The sequence below is a fragment of the Nomascus leucogenys genome, chromosome 3 (genome assembly GCF_006542625.1).
Source record: "Nomascus leucogenys isolate Asia chromosome 3, Asia_NLE_v1, whole genome shotgun sequence".
NCBI classification, from domain to species: Eukaryota; Metazoa; Chordata; class Mammalia; order Primates; family Hylobatidae; genus Nomascus; species Nomascus leucogenys.
In genome coordinates this window covers 26,377,286-26,398,269 of record NC_044383.1, presented here as the reverse complement: position 1 = coordinate 26,398,269, position 20,984 = coordinate 26,377,286, and the positions used below count along the sequence as shown (strand labels likewise).

At 39.1% G+C, this 20,984-nt stretch overlaps 1 protein-coding gene across 3 annotated transcripts in view; it reads right to left on the bottom strand.

The window, feature by feature from the left end:
* The window catches only part of SORCS1 (sortilin related VPS10 domain containing receptor 1), a 602,977-nt gene extending 595,216 nt beyond the window's left edge, over positions 1-7,761 (bottom strand). For 2 of the 3 annotated variants that reach the window (XM_030807336.1, XM_003255446.4), the window contains exon 1: positions 6,672-7,761. In XM_030807336.1, coding sequence (XP_030663196.1) covers positions 6,672-7,229 — 558 coding nt within the window. In that variant the 5' untranslated portion in view covers positions 7,230-7,761. The remainder of the gene's footprint in view (positions 1-6,671) is intronic. The other variant, XM_012505615.2, reaches the window with a different exon arrangement.
* Between the last annotated feature and the right edge of the window lie 13,223 nt (positions 7,762-20,984).

The following is a 20,984-nucleotide window of genomic DNA, read 5'->3' as shown; positions in this document are numbered from 1 at the left end:
CCAAACCAAGAATCACTCCTACAGTGTGACCAAATGTTATTTGACCTTCTTCTTCCACTAACTGACCTACTTAATAGGAACATCTTGGTTTCTTTATCTGAGAGTGTAGATGACATTTGTCTTTCCTATATTATAGAACTGTGGTGAGAAAAAATACCTTAAGTAATGGAAGTAATGTGTTGATCTTTGAAAACTGAAGCATTTTGCAAAGAGAAAAAAGGGCTATAACTGATCTAAAGTGGTATAAAAACATTCAGGAGTGCTATAGAAATAGACACAATATCTTTCATATGTGTGTAAAATCTCACATAGGATTTCTGACAGAGCATCCACATCCTTTTTCTTACTCCTATCTACATTCTAGGATAAGCCCTTTTCTTTCATTCTAAATGGTGCACAGTAAGATTCCACCTTTGCTTCTTGCCAACTGTTTGCTTACTCCATCCGTACAGTCGGAACAGAGTTTGAGCTCCTTGATAGGAACCACTGCACTTTTATAGAGCCTGGCCTCACCTCGCAATGAACACATCTCTTCTCTGCCATCCCCTTTGGCCATTGCAGAGACGCTGCTTGGCCAGTTTCCCCTCCAGGAGACACAGGTGCCTTCTCCACACCTTTTAGCCGCAAAATAAGGGACAGTAATTACGACATACACAAAAACAGGACAAATATTTTACATACATTTAGCGACTGAATATAAGCTGGCAGGGAGCCAAATTAATTTATCCTCAAGGCAGCCTGAACAATGATCTCTCTCACCAATAACTTAAAAGAAAGTCCTTTTGTGAAAACTCTGTGTGGAAAATATCAAGGTAAAAATGAAACAATGATGACTCCAGCTAAGGTTTAATGTGCAAATAAGGTCAGTCATGTCTCTCAGTGACCATAAAGGTTTTTATTTTCCTACTGGGCTTGGAATGTACCCAAATTTATTACAAGATTGATGTGTCTATTTTTTGCTTAACTCACATTTTTCAATCATTCCTAAGGTTAAAACTTTGGTTAAACATAGTTTTTAAATCAAGTAATTTAAATTCCTGGATATAAAGAGGAATGTTTACATCTCTTGACCTTTAGTCATGATATCCATTCAGCTAAAAATATCCTTGTAATAATCTCCAACTGTCACTTAACAATCTTCTCTACATTTCAAGGTTTGTCTGAAGTACCTACTCTACAATCCAGCTTGAAGGCCATCCCAGCCAGAAGATGCCCAACTCTCCCCTGACTTCCTACAGCATGTTCTGTCCTCAGAGAACGCACATCTCCTGCTGTCTCTTAAGAAGTTTCTTTGGGTACAAGACCGAGAGCTCATTGAGGGCAGGAATTATTTCTTTTCATCTTGTGTAGCACTTCACAAATATCCCTATGCCAGTGAATGACAAATATTAGGAGCTCAATAAATAGTTGTTGAATTAAAACTAAATACAATAATTTGCGTAAGGCTCTTGGCATAATTTTGGCACATAGCAATTACTCCTAAATGGGAGCAATTATTATTCTCATATATAAATGAGATTAATGTATCTGCTTTTTTGCCCTATTCTATGAACTTCTAAGGTCTCTCTTTAAAAAAATGTGGATGTAGTTCTGACAGTCAACATGCATATCAATGTTCTCTAGAAAATCTCATTAAATAACTAAGAGATTTTTAGTTTCCAATTTCACATGTAGCATTTTTTTGTGGGGGAAGGGGGGTCCAAAGTTAGCAAGTTCCTTAACATGAAGATGTAATACAATAAACCTAATAAACTATGTTTTGCTGCAAACCCATGTGCCCAGATTGAAATGAAGGCCTGCTGGGATCTTAAATTACTTGATTTCCCCTAAACAGATATGCATATGAACTAAGGAAAAACGAAGAACCTTGTGAAATAAAAGGTTTGTTCCCTTACAGGTCAAGGGTATAGGTCATTGTGTCATTTCTACATCCCCAACACTCCTAGTGCACTTTACTTAGTAAATGCAGCAGGTGTCCAGTATCTGTATGAACAAAGTATTAAATTAGTTTTGACCTGTAATGGATTTTACTCTATTAGTGCCATTTTACAGAGGATGAAATTGAGGCTAAAACATTTCAACATGCTATGACTACATATCAAATTTTTGTATACAGCCAGTATTATAACCCACAATTCTTAATTCCCAGTAGAGAACTCTTTCTTCCCGTGAGTAAGTAGCATTTATTGAGCATTTACTAGGAATAAAGCACTTTGTATCCACGATGTTGCCTCCTGAGGAAAAAACCTCCGAAAGATATACTATCCCCATATTTTAGATGGGGAGACTGAGGCTCAAAGAATTCAAGTGACTTACTCAAGGCAATGTGCTGATTTAGCAGGACAACTAAGTTTCTAACTCAAATCTGTTTGATTTCAAACCCATTGCCTTCCAAATCACACCACATTAGCATTCATATAGCACTAAGTACTGAGAGAAGGAATTACGTGGGCTTGCTAGAGAAAGCTAAAATCTTTCATCATTTTACTTTTTAAAAGGTCAGCTCCCCCCCACCGAAAAAAAAAAACTGTATCAAAATGTATAGCCAAGTCAAACATTCACAGCCAATGTGTCTATAATATCAGATTTGTCATTAAATTAGAAAAGGAATCTATTCCTGAAGAACAACTGAGCTGAAAGCTGAATGATCGCAGGTTACCTCTTGCTCACTGAATCACCAGGTGCAGATTCCATGTCTCACTGAAGATGAAGAGGTGGGTGGATGAGAGAACAACCAAATCACTACTTAAGGTAAAGGGTGCAATGTGACAGGCACATGTTAATGTCCTCGCTTTTTTACAAGGAGATGGAGCTTCCAGCTAAGAGTACGTCCTCCTCCACCATCATCAGAAATCAACTCAAGATAGGATTATCTAAAATACAGATTCCAAAAGGTCTGAGTTTTTCCGTCCTACTTTAAAGTCCACTGAACAAGCCCTTCTGTGCAGTTTGGGAATAGGATCACTTTGGGTGACAGTCTCTGTTCTGCCACTGACCTCCTGTGTCTATTTGGCAATTCATTTAGCCTCTTGGAACCTCAGTTTCCTCCTGTATGTAATGACAATAATAACACCTACACATGACATTTCTGTGAAAAATTAAGTGAGATGATGAACGTAAAGCATCTACCCCAAAAGTTGGCCCAGATTGGGACTCAATTTATTCACTAATGTTGGATGGTAAATGTCAAATCCCAGAACAACTAGAAGCAAAGAGGTACACAGAAATCAAGCAGTCCGTCATGTGCTATGAGAAATGTAACATTAAAGATGTCATCATGGCAAAATAGAAGTCAAGTAAAACCCTCTGTTAACAAATCTTGTAATACGATTGCCAGTGAGAAAGGGGCAGAGTGGTGAATTGAAATACTAAACTTAACTCCAGCATAAAAATATGAAAAAGAGATATTAACACCCATCACCTACTTACTACCTACAAAGGACTTTATAAAGATTAATGCTACAGCACTTTAAAATCCCTTGGAAATAAGGAATAAACACATACACCATTATGCATACATATAAAGGCAAATATATATTTTAACACTCTAAGGATTACTATATAAATTTAGATCAGGGCACAGCATGCCTGGGATGAGTAGGGTGGGAACAATATGTTCTTGCTTACGACACCAAGCTCATGACAAATGATTCATACCCAGCACCTTTCATGCCAGAAGATCCCCCCAGGTGTTCCACCAACTCTAGCAACAGTTTCCATCAATCGAGACTGCAGTACAGAGGAATCACATCACACCCACAGACGAGGCAAAACAGACATGTCTTTATACAACTGCTCAAGTCCAACAGCTGAGGGGGCAGGAAAGAGAAGGGAAGGAGGTGAGTGAACCATCCAGAATTCCTCACCAGATTGACAGGCAGCCTATAATTACCATGCATTTGCACCTTGAATGCAGGTGTTGTCATAATCAGAGACTCTTCTTAGCAAACGCTTTTTGCTAAAGATGAGAGGGGTTCACAGGATGTGCATTGCCTGTGGCCCTGAATGGGTTTGGGGGCAGATTTATAGGGGAGGACATCTAAATGTGAAAAGCTAAGAGTCCCCCATGCCCCCCCCCCCCACTCCCCCGGCCACCACCACCACTCCAATCTGGCCCTCCGGTTTAAATTAGTGGATTTCCCACCCTGGGGTAAAGTGAAGTGCTGTTGAGAGTTCCAAACAAGTGTATGAGGCTTTAAAGTCACACTGCCCTCTTATATATAGCCTGGATCCTAATTCTCTGTAGTTAATCTGACCGGCATAGCCCCCACTTTAGAGATGGAAAAAATCCACATTCAGCGGACACTCAACTTGCTTCGGTCAAACCACAAATAAGCAGAACTAGAATTCAGGTCTCCACTCTGCTTTGCATTCTACAAAACTGCCAAAAAAAAAAAAAGTTTATTTATGCTTTCTTTCCCTTTAAAAAATATTTTAAACTTTCTCTGAGTCTGGTCCAGATACGTAGGACTGGCTTTGTTCTGGAGGACATAGATAAAGACTATTTCTCTTTCTCCGCTATCTGTATGTATATACTTAAAAAAGAAAAAGAAGAAACACCTTTGTGTGTGATGACCAGAGCAGAGACTGGGTCAGAAGAGGTCTTTATGGAATAAGAGACTTCAGGGGGCAGAAATCTCACCTCATTAGTTAACATGATTTGAGTGATCAAAACTTTAACACTCATCACCTTATTTCCTACGTTATCTCAGACCTGCCTGCATGTTCAATGCCCTGACCCTAAAAAGCCCTGATAGAATTGTAAGCACCATTTATTATTATTTTTTAATGCTGGCAGTGCTTGGCACCATTTCCTAAATGGAGGTTAAAAATTTGCCAAAGATGTATTCTACTTTTCTCTTTCTTTCCAAGATCTTTCAAGAGACGAGCTAAAAAAAGAGGTCTAATGGGTGAGTGATATTTTACAGCTTGAATTACACCAAAAGCCAGAAACATTTTGAGTCCAAAGTCTTTTACTTCTTAACACAACAAGAGCTAACATGTTTGATGTGTTTCAAATCTCCCCTTAAAGCCAGAAGCTTTGAGTTAATCACTTAAAGCAGTGTGAAAGTTATTCAGTCAGTTTAAGAAGATTCACGTTCAAATTAGAGGATTAATTTTAGTGGCTATGATATGAAAGATATAATAGTTAAGGTAAGGAATGAGGGCAAGGGTCTCCAGAACTTGAGTGGAAAGAATCTCAGCTTCATTTATTTGATCAAACCACTCCTGAGAACCATATAAAATCACAGACTCTGTCATGAAGGAGGAATTGTAGGGAAAACCCTGCTACTACTCTCAGGACAGATATATCAATGCTAAATATTATCTATAATGATGTGCCTTAATACAATTTATATCTACGTACCCAAGGAATTCATGATGACAGATTAGTATTTTAAAATGTTCACAACTCTCATTAAAAAGCTGACAATGAGCACAACTCACTGAAGTGGCACTTCTCTGGGAAGGTTTGTGGGAATTACATCACAACAGAAAACGTTTTGAAAGGTACCAGACTGCGTAAATTGTGCATATTACAAACACTACAATCTCAATTACCTGGTTGAAGCTGTAAAACTTGAAATTTTTTCCCCCATTTTACCAATCCTTGGTTGTTATGTTCTTGTCTATGTCTGGAGAAGTTTCCACACTTTAAAATCACTTTTAGTTATTACAATCAAAGCTGGTTCTTTACTATTTCAACTCACTGAAGTTTCTAGGTTCAATTTAAACGGGAATAGCTCCCTCAGATTGCAGACATGCAAGCTTTTCTGAAAATCTAAAACCTTTCCTGATATGACCAAAGCTCATGGACTTGCATCCTAAGTCCCCTGGAATCCAGCCTCCTGGAATTGAGCAATCCCTTTCCTGCCTTCATAAAGGGAATGTTAAGTCTTTATTTGTGCTCTTCATTAGAGGAGGTCAGGCAATGGGGGAGAACAGGGAGTTGTTGTCACTGGGATATATCTGATCTTCCTGGGACTGACCATGCCAGAGAACAACCGCTCATTCACGGGCTGGAAAGCCCCAGTTCTCAAAACACACTCACTTAGTGCTGTTAGAAGATGCTGGAGAGTTCCTGCCCTGAAACTTGCATCCACTTGGTCCCTAAAGCAGAGGATACACTAAAGAACACCTTATATACTCTCCACTGCAGTTCTACCTTGTGGGGAAGAAGGGTTTAGGAGCCCTGCATGAAATTAAAATAAAATAAAAAATAAAACGCCTACATATATGGGTCTTCTTAATCTTCCTTGAGCCAGTACATAGGTCTGGCAAGTAAAGGGAAAGTCATTTGAGGGGATGTCAGCCTGCCTGGAAATTTAACCCTTTCATCTCTGTATTAGGAGAACTTTAACCCCCCTGTTTGCCTGGTCTTCAGTTCCACACACCAATGCGACCAAGGCAACAGGAAATAGGGATTTGACTCCTCAGTTTGAAGCTGTGGCATTTGGAGAGGACTCTCTCTGATGGTGTTGGTGGGAGAGATGGGGAGGTTGGTCTCCTAGTAGGTGATGCTAACTCTTGGGGGAAGTGGGCAGAGACCAGTTTGCAGCATCTCCCAAGTCCAGAAACCCTATTTCCCCCGAATTCTCCATCAGATCACACAGCCGACTTTAACCCTTTCCATCTTTCCACCCCTTTGCCCTCAGTCCCATTCTACTCACGCTGCTGTTGTGGCCAGACCAGTGGACCATGGCTTGGTTGTGTGCTGAGTCTCCCGTCAGCGCAAACGTGGTGCTGGTCAGTCTCAGCTCCTCCATCCGGAAGCGGGTGGCTTTGTCCGGGTCCCGCTCCCGAGTCCCAGGCTCCTGCTGCCCTCCATCTCTTAGCACTCCCCGGGGGCTCCGACTCGCGCCCTCTCCCCGTTCTGCCTTCTCCTGATCCGCTCCGCTCCGTCTCCTCCGGCCGGAGCGTGCAGCAACCGCCACGGATGCCCCAGTGCCCCGAGCCCGCTCCAGGGACAGCGCTCGGTCCCCGGGGGCCACTGAGAACGGGGGACGCACTACGAGGGGTAGGGGCGTGGCAGGAGCCCTGCCTGACCGCCCCTGGTGGGAAAAGCCCCTAGGGGTCGAGGCCGAGCGTGGGGCCGAGCTGGGGTGCGGCGGGGGGCAGCAGGAGCCGCCGCCGCAGACGCCCGGGGCGCAGAGGACCAAGAGCCCCGCGCCGGCGAGGAGCGCGCTCAGCCGGGCTTGGGAGCCGCCGCCGGCGCCAACTTTTCCCATCGCGGGAGCGAAGAGCAGCGGAGACAGGGGTCCCAGATCGAAGGTGGCGGCGCGGAGCTCTGCGCTGGCGGCTGTGGGGGGCCGGCGCTCAGGACCCCAACTCCATCCAAGTTGGGCCGCGGTGGGGGCGGGCGGAGGCGGCGCCAGGCAGGTGGCGGCCGCTCGCCCGGGCTGGGCTTGTGCAGAGCGCGGGTCCGGACGGAGCGAGCCGCCGCCGCGCGGGGGTGGAGCTGAGCTGAAGTCACTGGCGGAGCGGGCGCGGGCGCTGGCGGGCGATGCGGGAGGGAGGGCAGGCGCTGCCGGGGCTCCGGGCGCCGCGTCCCGCGGCCGAGCTGCGCTGCGCACCGGGTTTCCGGGCGCTGGAGGCGCCGCCGGCGACCTCTCCTCGGCCTCGCAGGCGCTGTCGCCGCCTCTCCCCGCCGCCCACTCTGCGCCCCCGCGGCCGCGGGTCCCGGCGCTGAGTCCGCGCACCCTGCCCGCGGGGGCGGTCGACCCCGGGCTCCTGGAGCAGTCGCTGTGTCGGGAGCTTCCTATTTCTGCTTTATTGTTTCTATCAGTCTATGTTGCTGTTTCCTTTTTTCTCCGTCTTTCTGGTCTTTTCTAGTTGAAGAGATAGGGATGGTTGGGCTTCTGCTCCTTGCCTCTCTTATGCTTCCTGAGTTGGCATCTTGACCTTACCCGCAGCAGAGCCTGTGTGTCCCAGCCTGGGGGAGATCCCGGAAAGGCAGCAGCAGAGAGTGATGTAATTAAATGATCTCGTGTGTGCGTGTGTGTGTGTGTGTGTTAGTTTGGGGGATTTTTTTCCCATTAATTATAACGCTTAGATTTCTCTCCTAACCTCCTAAAGCATTCACTGAATTTGAACCCAATCTTCCTGCATGCAATCATATTTAAGAAAACGCTTTCCACTACGCGTTTTTTAAGCGGATATATCTTGGTTTCCCTAAGAGACTGCAAACTCATTGAGGACAGGAAGATCAAATTTCGAGCAACTTGGAGGAAGTGACCTGCTTTTTGTTTACCATTTTCCTCAGGACGTGGCACAGTACCCTACATGGGAGGAAATTTGCCAGTCATTAGTTCAATAAATATTGATTGTGAGTCTAATGTATATCTGCATAACAAATAAATACAGGAAAGGAGGCACAGTACTTATAGTTATTCTGTGTCACTTGGTGCCCGGCCCAGTGCTACTGCGACATGCTTTGAGATCCCTATTAGCAAGTCTGTGATGGTGCTCTGCCACTGGTTTGCTTTGGGACCTCAGACAAATCACAATCTCTCAGCTTCCTAAGCTTTAAAATTAAATGGTCACATTAGATGAGCTTTAAAAGCCCTTCCGCTCCTAAAATTCTATAATTGTATGATTATAGTATCTGCCCAGCCTAGCACCCCTGCTACTGTTCATAAGTTCAGATGAAGATTTATAGCAGGTGAATGGGCTTTGAAAATGGCAAAGAATTTCTCAAAATCGAATCCTTTTTAGACAGTTTGCTTCTAAGGGTTGAAATGGTTTCAAATTTCTTTGCAGTCTTCATATACGTAATATTCTCTTATGTACATGTTAGTTATTACATTATTTAATGAATATTTACTGATTGAATACATGAATGACACAACAAAATAGTACCAATTCCAGTTTCTAGTTACATTTTTGTTCATTTTCATACTAGAATGATAACCTCACCGAAAAATCTGTATACTGTGTTTGCGATGAGGCCAAGTTCAAAGTAATACAGAGTGATAATTACTCTTCAATTAATGAAATTCTTTCTAATGTTGTCCCAGAAAACGTCTGTTATATCAATCCAATCCACAGAGGTGTTGTAAAATATCGGCCTAAGTTATTGTTCTTATGACCAGCGCAGGAAAAGTGCAAATGCAAGGAGGGCAGGCTTCTCAGCCATTAAACTTGAGTACCTAAAAGGACAAAAGAGCGTCCCGTTTGTCCTTAAAGAAGAAATACAAGCAAAAGCACCTTTATGCCTGGATCCTCCAAAACAGAAAGGCTGTCTGGCAGGCTATGGCCTCTAGATGGAGGAGAGGAGAGCCAGAGGTCCTCTCTCCTCTTCAAATTGCAAATGTTCTTTGTCAAAACCCAGAGCGGTCGTTTTTTCTTTCCTCAGAAAGGTTTTTAGAGCTTTGCAGGATCATTTACTTAATGACTTCTTTCTATGCCCTGCTAACCTCCTTTCCAGTCTGGATAAGTACAAGTACATGGGAATTCCTCCAAGAAAGGAAAACCAGAGTAAAGAATCAGAACCCAAATAAATTATCATCCAAATATAGGCTGGAAGAAGCAAAATGGAAAAGAAGACATTAGTGGATTCAGTTTCCTGGCCTTAGTCTATCATTGCCCTACCAACATTTATGTTATTTTGGTTTCAAAATGGAAGCGCCTCCTGAAGAATGCTGGTACAAGTAGAGTTGATTTTTCCTTCGCAGAATTTACAACCTCTTTTCAAACACACCTGTCAGAATGATCCCTTTAAAGTGAAAGCATTTGCAGTCCATTTGCTGGGAGTTCATAGAGAGCAGGCAAGTTTTTAATGCCTGATTTTAATTATTCATTTGAGACAGAAGTTACACAAGTGTGGATGAAATTGGCTGCAAGTCGTATTGTTCATATGTAGATAGATGGATTCATTTTACTTTTTGTGGCTCTGCTCCCCGTTTACTTTTGCCAACAAACAGAAGAGGAAAGTACCAGTAATTTCCTAAATTATTCCCCTTTTCCAGAAGACTACAATAAATAGGCTAATCATGGAGGGAAGTCTATTTCAAGATGTTTTCAATTCAACAACCCACTAAGCAATCCAATAGATTTGTATTAATATAATATGATGTAATAAGAATGAATCATTTGTTAGGAAAGTAATTGATATCAAAGGCTAGTAGAGAACATAAATCTGTAATTCCAATAAGGAGTCTTTTCATTGTGCACGTGACAAATATGCCATGACTTAGTCTAAATTATCATCATTTCTCATCTGGACTACCACAACAACTGCTCACTCTACTCCATAATTGCACTATTCCATTCCTTCTCTCCAATAGTCATCTCCAAAGATGGCACAAGTACAAGGGCACAAGCACACTGAGGTGATCTATTTTTGTGCAAGATGAAAATAGTAGAATTTGGTGATATATTTAGTTTTAATCAGATTAAAATTTAGCCTTGCTAAAATATTTAATTATTGATTAATATACCTATGTTATATATAGTTTTATATACAATATAAACATATGTATATATATATTCCTATATATGCATATATATGTATAAAGAGAGAGACAGAAGCAGATAGAGAAAGAAGCAGAGGCAGAAAGACAAAGAATAGGAGCATTTATTCATATATAGTCATTGTATACTGATTGGTGTGCACAATCAAAAAAGTGTGGACACTGCCCTACGAAGCAGCAAAAGTAGTCTTTCAAAAGGATAAAAAATATAATTTATTGTAACTGCTTAATACTTCCTGCCAGCTTACCTTCACAAACAGAATAATATCCAAACTCCTTACCATGGCTGACCAAGTACTCACTTCTCAATCACACTTGGCGGGATTCTCTACCCTCATCCTAATATGCCAGCCATTAGGGGCTATCCTTTTCTCTGATGTGCCCAGTTTTTTACAGTTCTTGACCTTTGCACATGCTGTTCCGCCTGCTTAGAACATCCACCCTCCAACCCCACTTCATAAGGCTGACTCCTCTTGTTTGAGACCTTCACTTTAAATATACAACCTTAGAGAGACTTTTCCTGAACCTCTGCCTAAAGAAGAAATTTATTCCACATTTTCTGTATCAGTCTCTTGCCAGATCTTTCTAAGTGTATGTTACAGCATTTAATTATTTTACTTAAACCTGTTTTTTGTTAATAACTTCCAAAAAATCCACATGTGGATAAAGGCCATATCCTTCTTATTTCAACATTTATTTTCAACATTAACCTCATTTCAACATTTCTTTCAGTGCCTAGTTTATTAAGTGCTCAATAAATAATGGCTGGTTAGCTGGGTGGCACCAGTATAACAAGCCTAGGAGCACAACTCTTAGTAACTAATACTTTGTAAATCAGATATATACTCTATGCCAGAAAGTATGCTATGGAGTAATGTACCAGCTCATGCCTTTTTTTTTTTTTTTTACAAAGCTTATATCAGATAAGTACTATCATTTTCCCTACTTCACAGATGATATTAAGTAACCAGGGTCACACAGCAATTAGTGCAAAGAGACAAGGTTTCTATGTAGGCATTCTTATTCCTAGTATGTTCTTGATTTTATGAAATACTGTTTTACTCCGAATCCGACTAATAACAGATAACACTTATTGATGATTTTCTATGTGTCAGGCACTCTAATTAGCTTGAAACATTTTTAGTAATGTTGAGCAAGCAATTTTGGGAAGAAGTGTGCACTTTTTTAGGCTGAGGGGAATATGTATACTCTCCATTTCTATTTGCTTTTATTTTGTGTGTGGGGAGTAGTGTTAAAGAGAGTGGTATAGCCACTCCCCACAAAATCTTACAGCATAAGCTACAGGTTAACTGTCTCATTGGTTTTTGGTCTTCTCTTTTTCCTAAGTCTCTTGATTTCTGATGGCTACTTTGGCTTCAGTTTGCACTAAATCACATTATATGCCTCATCGTTTGAACAGTGTCTTTTAATAGTTCTCAAAATACTTGGCTCTCCTTGGATACCATTGAGACAAGGTGTCTTGTCTTGCATTTCAGATCAATTTCATGAAGAACCACAGAAAGAAAACTGGGGAGAATAATATGCAGGCTATTCTCATTGCCTGCCAACAGAATGATGGGATTTTTTTAACCTGCCCCTTAAAATACTTTCAGGTATCAATAAATAGAGACCTAGCTCTGAATCCAGTAATTGTATCCCTTCTCATACACCCAATCTAAGTGGTGCTAGTAGGAGAACATAAGCCCTCTTATCTTTAAAAACAGGGCTAAGATTATCTACCTAACTCATAAGGATGTTATGAAAGTTAATTCTACCTTGGACACCCGTTGGAGATAACAAAACTATCTTGGATTTGTGTACCCTCTATCTCATCACATCTATAAACAGTTTTTGTTTTGCTTTTTTCCCCCTAGTTTAATAAATCTTGCAGCAGCTACAAAAGATAGGTAGGGGGCAGTTTTTGCCTGTATCTTACAGAATACAAAGAAATTTATCTAAGGTCACAGACTTAGAGAGAAGACTTAGAGCAGATTGTCTTTTTATCCTTTTCCCCCTTGTTTTGCCCAATTCTGTTCCCAATTTGTATATTCATGAATTAAAATTCCACATTATTTTTGTGTAGCTATTATGCAGTGCTTATACAATCATTTCAGGTTTCAAAGGATAGTTTGCATAATTAAATAGGAAAAGAGAAGCATGAAATAATATCACTGTCATTATGTAAACTCACATATGCATATATATTTTTCCAATTTTAATATTCATACTTAAAGTGAAATAGATAAAAATATACTATGATTAAATAAGTTTATGTAAAGATTGTATTATTAGATTTTTGAAAATATACCTTTACCAAAAAGTCTGAGAATGCATTAACATAACTTTATTACAGTCTTAAAATGATCTGAAAACTGTAAAATGTAACTTCTGTGTTCTCTGTTTTCTGTCTTTCTCTAGCCTGTAAGTCTAATATAAAAAGGCTTTGATGTACTAAATCACGAAACCAACTTCATAACACGTTTTCTGGTCCAACTTCCCTAGAAATACAAATAGGAAAAATAAACTCAGTTTATTTTAAACTAAAGTTGGAGCTACATTTCACTTTTGTTGCTTCAGGAATACTGACTGGAGGAGAGGAGACAAAAGAAACAAAACACTACCTCAAAAAACTCTTTAAAGGCCAATGATTGCACAACCAAAAGCTTCTATATGATAAGAAGTCTTTGGTTATTTTAGTCCCCTTTAACAAGAACCTATCCAAAGATGAATGAGGTTAATACAAAGCCAAATTCAGTAGACTTCTGGGGCATAATATTCCAGCAGAATACAACTCTATAAAATGTACAGTAGCCACTGAAAAACAAGATCTTTGGGACCTCTCACTCAAAGCAAAGAGTATCTTACAGAAGAAGGAGGAAACAAATCAAAGAATCAGTAGCACAGTTGGACAGACATTAACTATTTTATGCTGCTTCCCATTTCTCTGTTTGATCTGGACCAAGAGCAGGCCTCCAGTCCAGATATTCCCAACAGTATGCTAAGCTCTGGTAGTGGCACAGAGGGACACCAAAGAGGAAAAGAAGAGAGGCGGTCAAAGGCACAAAGTCTGTTGTGTCTGTCTGTCTTGTGCTGAGAGGCAGTACAGTGTGGGGCTTAAAATCCTAAACTTGAAAATCAAAATCCTGCTTTTAAATCCCATGCATGTCACTCACTAACTGTACATTAGCATTTGACTTTTGGAATCCCTGTTCCTTAATCTGCAAAATGTAGGTTATTTCACCTTCCTCATGTAAAACTGATTTACCTGAGACAGAGTGAACACTCAATACATGTTAGCTGTTAAAGTTGCTTCATACTTCAAATACCAACTTCAGTTTGACACTGTTCTTCAACATGGTTCTCTAGATGGCAGACAAAGAGTTAAAATCCATTCATTTTTTTTAAAAAATCAACTTATTTCCAGCTAGGGTAAAAATACAATTTAAAGACCACCATACCCCAGAAGATATAAAAAGAAGAGTAGAGAACAGGTGTGGGAACGCAGAAGTTTCACTCTGGAAGCAAATTGAAAGGATGGGATAAACTACCGCCTTCTTAGTTATTGCCAATCCGGTGTTTTACGTAAAACACTGTACCATCAATCTGCATCTTTGCAAGTTTCTAGGACATCAACAGTAGATTGGGCAAGAGACTGAGCTTTTAACTATGCACTTGAATTATTCTTTGCAGCTTGAGAAATTAACTTAAGAAAAGGTCCAAGGGAATCCCTTTTTTTTTGGACACGGGGCCTAACTCTGTCTCCCAGGCTGGAGTGCATTGGTGCTATCTTGGCTCACTGCAACCTCTGCCTCCCAGGTTCAAGCAGTTCTCCTACCTCAGCCTCCCAGGTATCTGGGATTACAGGCTTTGCCACCATGCCTGGCTAATTTTTGTAGTTTTAGTAGAGACGGGGTTTTACCATGTTGTCCTGACCTCATATGATCCACCTGCCTTGGCCTCCCAAAGTGCTGGAATTACAGGCGTAAGCCACCAACGCCCAGCCAGGGAATCCCTTAATACATCCCTTATTCAACACATGCAATTTATCTTGTGGAGATAGAGTGTGAAGATATGAATGAGCTTTAATAAGCTGCCTAGACGTAGATCCATGATTGTTGAAAAACTGTTATTAGGATCCACTCAACTACCTGCTCAGTTACTATCATCAGGTATATCGCTATGAGGTATATTATTAGCTGAGGCCTGTTCATTTTCTAAAAGGAGCTGTGGTTCTCCAGGTGTGGTTTAATGAGTCCCTATCTAAGAAGTCAATCGGTTCATTGTTAAACTGGTATTTTATGCCTGTTATCTAAAGGCCCAATTTCTGTAGAGGCCCGCAGACAAAATCTTTTTCTCCATTTCTCCATCTCTCATCCAACTCACTGATATTTCTAGATTTTCGTAGCTTTATCTTCTTAGACTTACATTAACTACTTTTGTTTCTTTGATATCTGCTACCATAGATTTAACCCCAAATTGATGGCCTCCTTCTTTGCAGCATAATTCTTGGTCTGTGCCTGCCATGTCCTGTGCCATCATCCACTAGATCTTGGCATGATATTAGGAAATGTTTGAAATTTATCCACAGACTTTTAAAGGTTCTCATTATGGAGATCATCTTGTAATGTACTTTTTGGTTCTGTTGTTGTAGGTGCTAAGTAGGTAAACAGTATCTCTTTTTTCTATATTCTCTTGGCACTCTATGCCTATTCTGACATTGTACTTTTTAAATTCTCATCTTCTAAGTTAGCCATCTCCTCCATTAGACTGCAAACTCCTGTAGGTTAGGGGTTGTGTCATCTATCTCTTAACCTCAGTCCATAACCTAATGCAGGCACAGAGAAGACAGTGTTTCTTGAATGAGTGAATAACATAGCTAATGTTCTCACATTTTTAATAGCCTTTCTTAATATTGTCAGACGATCAGCACTAGGATGAATCATAAACACCCACCACAAATGTCACATAAAGCTAAATTTACACCTAAGAGAAAACTTGAATCAATGAATATGGCAATTTAAGGCAAAACATCATCAACTGAAAATGTTCCTCTTTTCTAACCTATTGCTATTAGCTGAAGTTAGTTTAAAGAGAACTCTGCCCGGTAACATTGACAATGTTTGTTAGCATTTTTTAAATATTTGAAAATTATATTAAAATTTAACCCACATCCATAAGATTGTCAAAATCTTAATTATATGTTGTTGCTGTGATTTTATTTTTACACACAAATGCAACCACAAAGATGAAGATAGAAATCTTTCTCAGCATCCGAGCAGGATCCTGTACCTTCTCAGTCAATAATACCTATGTGCATCCACTCTGACAAAAGTAATACCTCTTCTGACTTCTATAACTATACATTAATTTTGCGGTTCTTGAACTTATTCAATTAAATCAAACAGTTTCTACTCGTGTCTAGCAGTGCAGAGGGTGTTAAACGAGGAGATGTAGGTCACGGAGTACAAAGTTACAGTTATATAGGATGAATAAGTCTAGAATCTAATATACAATAGGAGGATTATAGTTATTAATATTGTATTATATACTGGAAATGTGCTAAGAGAGTAGATTTTAAGCGCTCTTACCACACCAAAAAAAGTAGGACAAGGAGGAGTAACCATGCGAGGGGATGGATATGTCAGTTTGCTTGACTTTAGTAATGATTTCACTATTTATATATACATTAAAACATAATGTTATACCTCATAAATATATTCAATAACAGCTAAAAGGGAAAAGAAGTTCTTAATATGATGTAATTCAATTTATCAATTACTTCAAACCTTTTCTTTATGGCTAATGCTTTTTATTTTCAGTTTAATAAATCTTTTCCTACCACATGTTTGTGAAATTTTTTCTAGAAGCTGTATTGTTTTGTCATTTATATCTATAATCCATCTGGAATTTCTTTGTATGTATATGGCATGAAGTAAGGTTCAAGGTTCATGTTGTAGTATATGGATGTCAATGAACTCAGCACTGTTAATTTAAAATTTAAAAATCCTTTTCCTTTTGTATTGCCATGCACATTTATTGAAGTCAAGTGACTACATGTGTGTGTGATTGTTTCTGAATTTTCTATTCTCCTTAATGGATCAAGTTTGTCAAATTTTGTGCTAACAAAGCACTTCTTAATTATTGCAACATCATAATACATCATAAAACCTGATATGAAGTCCCTTAGTTCTTCCAGCATGTTCTAGAATCTCACTGTCAACTTCTAGGAATGATGGACTTTTTAATAGGATTGCATTGTATGTATAGATCAATCAGGGATAAATTAGTATTTTAAAAATATTGAGTCCTCCCATCCATTAATATATTATTTTTCTGCATTTATTTTGATCTTTAAATTCTCTTAGCAATATTTGTTAGTTTTCCAATATGGAAATCCTGCACATCTTTCTTTTTTTGTTGTTGTTTTTGAGATGGAGTCTCGCTCTGTTGCCCAGGCTGTAGTGCAGTGGCACCATCTTGGCTCACTGCAAGCTCCACCTCCCAGGTACAAGCCATTCTCCTGCCTCAGCCTCCCGAGTAGCTGGGACTACAGGCGCCTGCCACCATTCCCGGCTAATTTTTTGTATTTTGTTCAGTAGAAACGGGGTTTCACCGTGTTAGCCAGGATGCTCTCGATCTCCTGACCTCGTGATCCACCCATCTCGGCCTCCCAAAGTGCTGGGATTATAGGCGTGAGCCACCGCACCTGGCCACATCTTTTAATACATTTATTTTCAGTTACTTAAGGTATTTGGTGGCATTGTGACTATGATCTATTTATCTTAATGTTTCATTGATTATTGCTAGAATATAAAAACAAAATTAATTTTATATTGACCTTATATCTGGTGAAATTGTTAATTATACTTATTAATTTTAATAATTTTTAGGGCCCTTTAGAATTTTTATGTACTTAAGGATATATGCATATTAAAATTCTACTTCTCTATTTGAAATATATCTACCATTGATTGGTTGATGATTGGCTAGGAAGATGAATATGACATTAAATAGAAATGGTAATAATTTACAATATTGTATGAGGAAAATTGGCTCAAAAGACCAGGGGGAAAGGTTTTATTATTTCACTGTGAAGTGTGCTGTTTATTGGAGTTTTTCTTGCCAATCACTTTATTATATTAATTTTTTAAATTCTTAATTTGCTGACTTTTTAACAACATGAATAGGTTTTGAATTTTATTATATGCCTTTCCACATCTTGCAATATGGTCACGTTTTTCTCCTCTGTTCTGTCAATATCAACTAATTATCAAATGTGAAGCTAATCTTACCTTCCTAGAACAAACTCCACTTGAACAAAACATTTTATTTTATTATGGTGTTGAATCTGATTTGTTTATATTTTGTTTAGGATTTTTGCAAGCATATTCATGAGATATCCTGTCTTTTAATTCCCTTTTGTATAATGTCCTTAATGGATTTTGAAATCAAGGTTAAAGCGGCACCATAAAGCAAGCTGATAAGAGTTCACCCTTTCTCTATATTCTGGGGGAGTTCGTGTAAGATTAGTGTTATTTCTTCCTTATTCGTTTGAATGAAATAACCACTGACATTACTTGGATCTGGAATTTACTTTATGGGAAGCTTTATTTACCATTTATCAACCTATTTAGATTTCTTTCTTTTTTTTTTTTTAAGATGGAATCTCTGTCTGTCACCCGGGCTGGGGTGCAGTGGCGTGATCTCGGCTCATTGCAACCTCCACCTCCCAGGTTCAAGTGATTCTCTTGTCAGCTTCCCAAGTAGCTGGGATTACAGGTGTGTGCCACCATGCCTGGCTGATTCTTGTATTTTTGGTAGAGACGGGGTTTCACCATGTTAACCAGGCTGGTCTCGAACTCCTGATCTCAAGTGATACGCCCACCTTGGTCTCCCAAAGTGCTGGGGATTATAGGTGTGAGCCACCGTGCCCGGCCAATTTATTTCTTTTTGTGTTTGTTTTGGTACATTGTGTTTTTCAAATACTTTATTCATTGCATCTGAATTTTCAAATCTATTGATATAAATTTGTTTTATTATTCTATTACTCTTATCATTTTGCTATCTGTTAGATCTATATTAATGTCCTCTTCTTGATTTCTGATATGGGTAATTTTTGTTTTCTTTCATTGTCCTTGATCAAACTTACTAGAAGTTTATCAGGTTTATTCATTGTTAAAAGCAAATTTGAGTTATTCTTGTTTTGTATATTTTGCTTTAATTTATTTCTGCTTATATACACACATATATATGTGTACATATATTTGAAACTTTTATTCCCCTATAATCACTGCTTTAGCTGCATCTCACAAGTTTTGATATGACCCACTCATTACCACTTAGTTTAATTTTTAAAACATCTCCATTGTTATTTTGTTTTTTGATTCATGAGTTATTAAAATGTATTATATGTAATCCTTCCTTCCTTCCTCCCTCCCTCTCTGTTTTCCTTCCTTCCTTCCTTCTTCCTTCCTTCCTTCCTTCCTTCCTTCCTCCTCCTCCTCCCTTTTTCCTTCCTTCCTTCCTTCCTTCCTCCTTCCTTCCTTCCTTCCTTCCTTCCTTCCTTCCTTCCTTCCTTCCTTCCCTTTCCTTTCTCTTTCTTTCTTCATTCCTTTCCTGCCTTTCTTCCTTTCTCTCTTTCTCTCTCTTTCTTTCTTTTTCTTTTTTTTGAAACAGGGTTTCCTGTCTCCCAGGTTAGAGTGCAGTGCAGTGGTGTGATCACTTCATGCTGCAGCTTTGACTTTCTGGGCTCAAGTGATCATCCCCCCTCAGCCTCCTGGGTAACTGGGACTGCATATGGGCACTACTACACCTGCCTAATTTTTTTCAGTTTTTGTAGAGACGGGGCCCCAGTATGTTGCTGCCTAGGCTGGTCTTCAACTCCTGGTCTCAAGCGATCCTCCCAGCTTGGCCTCCCAAAGTGCTGGGATTACAGGTGTGAGCCACTGCACCTAGACAAGTATTTCTAATTATGTTTTTAAAATTTTCTAGTTTTCTTTCATTGCAATCAGAAAGAATATTGTACAAATTCAGTTGTTTGAAATTTGTTGAAACTTGCTTAATGGAGTTTGCTATGATCAATAATGGTAAATGTTCCGAGCACACGTGAATTAATGTGTGTTCTGCAATATTTACACTTAGTGTTTTATATATGTTCATTAGGTCAAGTTTGTTAATTATGTTGTTCAAAGATTCTATAATTTTGTTAATTTTTTTGGCTTAATTTGTAGTTACTAAGAGAGGTGTATCAAAATTGCCAATCATATGTGTGTGTTTCTCCTTGATTTGTTTTCAATTTGTTATTGACATTCTGAAGATATGTTATTACGGTCAAATATATTTAGAACTGCCATATCATCTTTTAAAATTTATTCTTTCATTATTATGAATTCTCCTTTGTATTATTTTTTGCCTTAAATCGACTTTGTATATTAATATAGTTTTGCCTTTTTTAACTTGTACTGTATTTATTTTCCATTTTTTGCCTTCAATCTACCTTAAAGTCTGTCTTTTAAAACACCACATCGTTTCTTTCTGCCTGTCATTCTTTGTCTTTTTTATAAATTCAGCTTTTTATTTTGAGATAATTGTAGATTCACAGTAGTGGTGATAAATAAATACAGGGTATTTCCATGTACTCTTTGGCCAGTGTTCCCCAATGGTAACATCTTGCAGAATTACAATCAGGATATTGATATTATGACATCTTGACATAAAGTCACAATATGGAACATTCTCATCACTGCAAAGATCTTTATGCTGTCCTTTAAAATATATATTTTTTAATTGACAAATAATGATTGCATATATTTTAGGATTATAGTTAAAAAAAGTACAGTATATTTCAAAATTGCTTAAAGAATTTATTTTTTTACTTTAAAAAGATTTCTTTATATATTAATTGTGCCTATTTATGGTAGACATGTGAGATTTTGATACATTCTTATAATATGTAATGATCAAATCAGGGTATTTAAAATATCCATCACCTTGAATGTTTATCATTTCTTTGTGTTGGGAACATTTTGAATAGTCTCTTCAGGCTATTTTGAAATTTGCAGCAGATGGTACATATACACTGTGGAATACTATGCAGTCATAAAAAGAAAAAATCATTTCTTTGCAGGGACATGGATGGAGCTGAAAGCCATTATCCTCAGCAAACAAACATAGGAACAGAAAACCAAATACCACATGTTCTCACCTGTAAGTGGGAGCTGAATGATGAAAACACATGGACACATGGAGGGGGAACAACACAGAGTGGGGCCTGTTGGAACATTGGGGATGGGAGGAAGGAGAGCAGGAAGAATAGCTAATGGATGCTGGGCTTAATATCTAGGTGATGGGATGATCTCTGCAGCAAATCACCATAGCACACTTTTCCCTATGTAACAAACCTGCACATCCTGTGCATGTACCCCAGAACTTAAAAGTTGGAAATAAAAAAAAGAAATTTGCAGTATATTGTTGTTAACTGTAGTCACCCAACTGTGCTAGCAAACAGTAGAA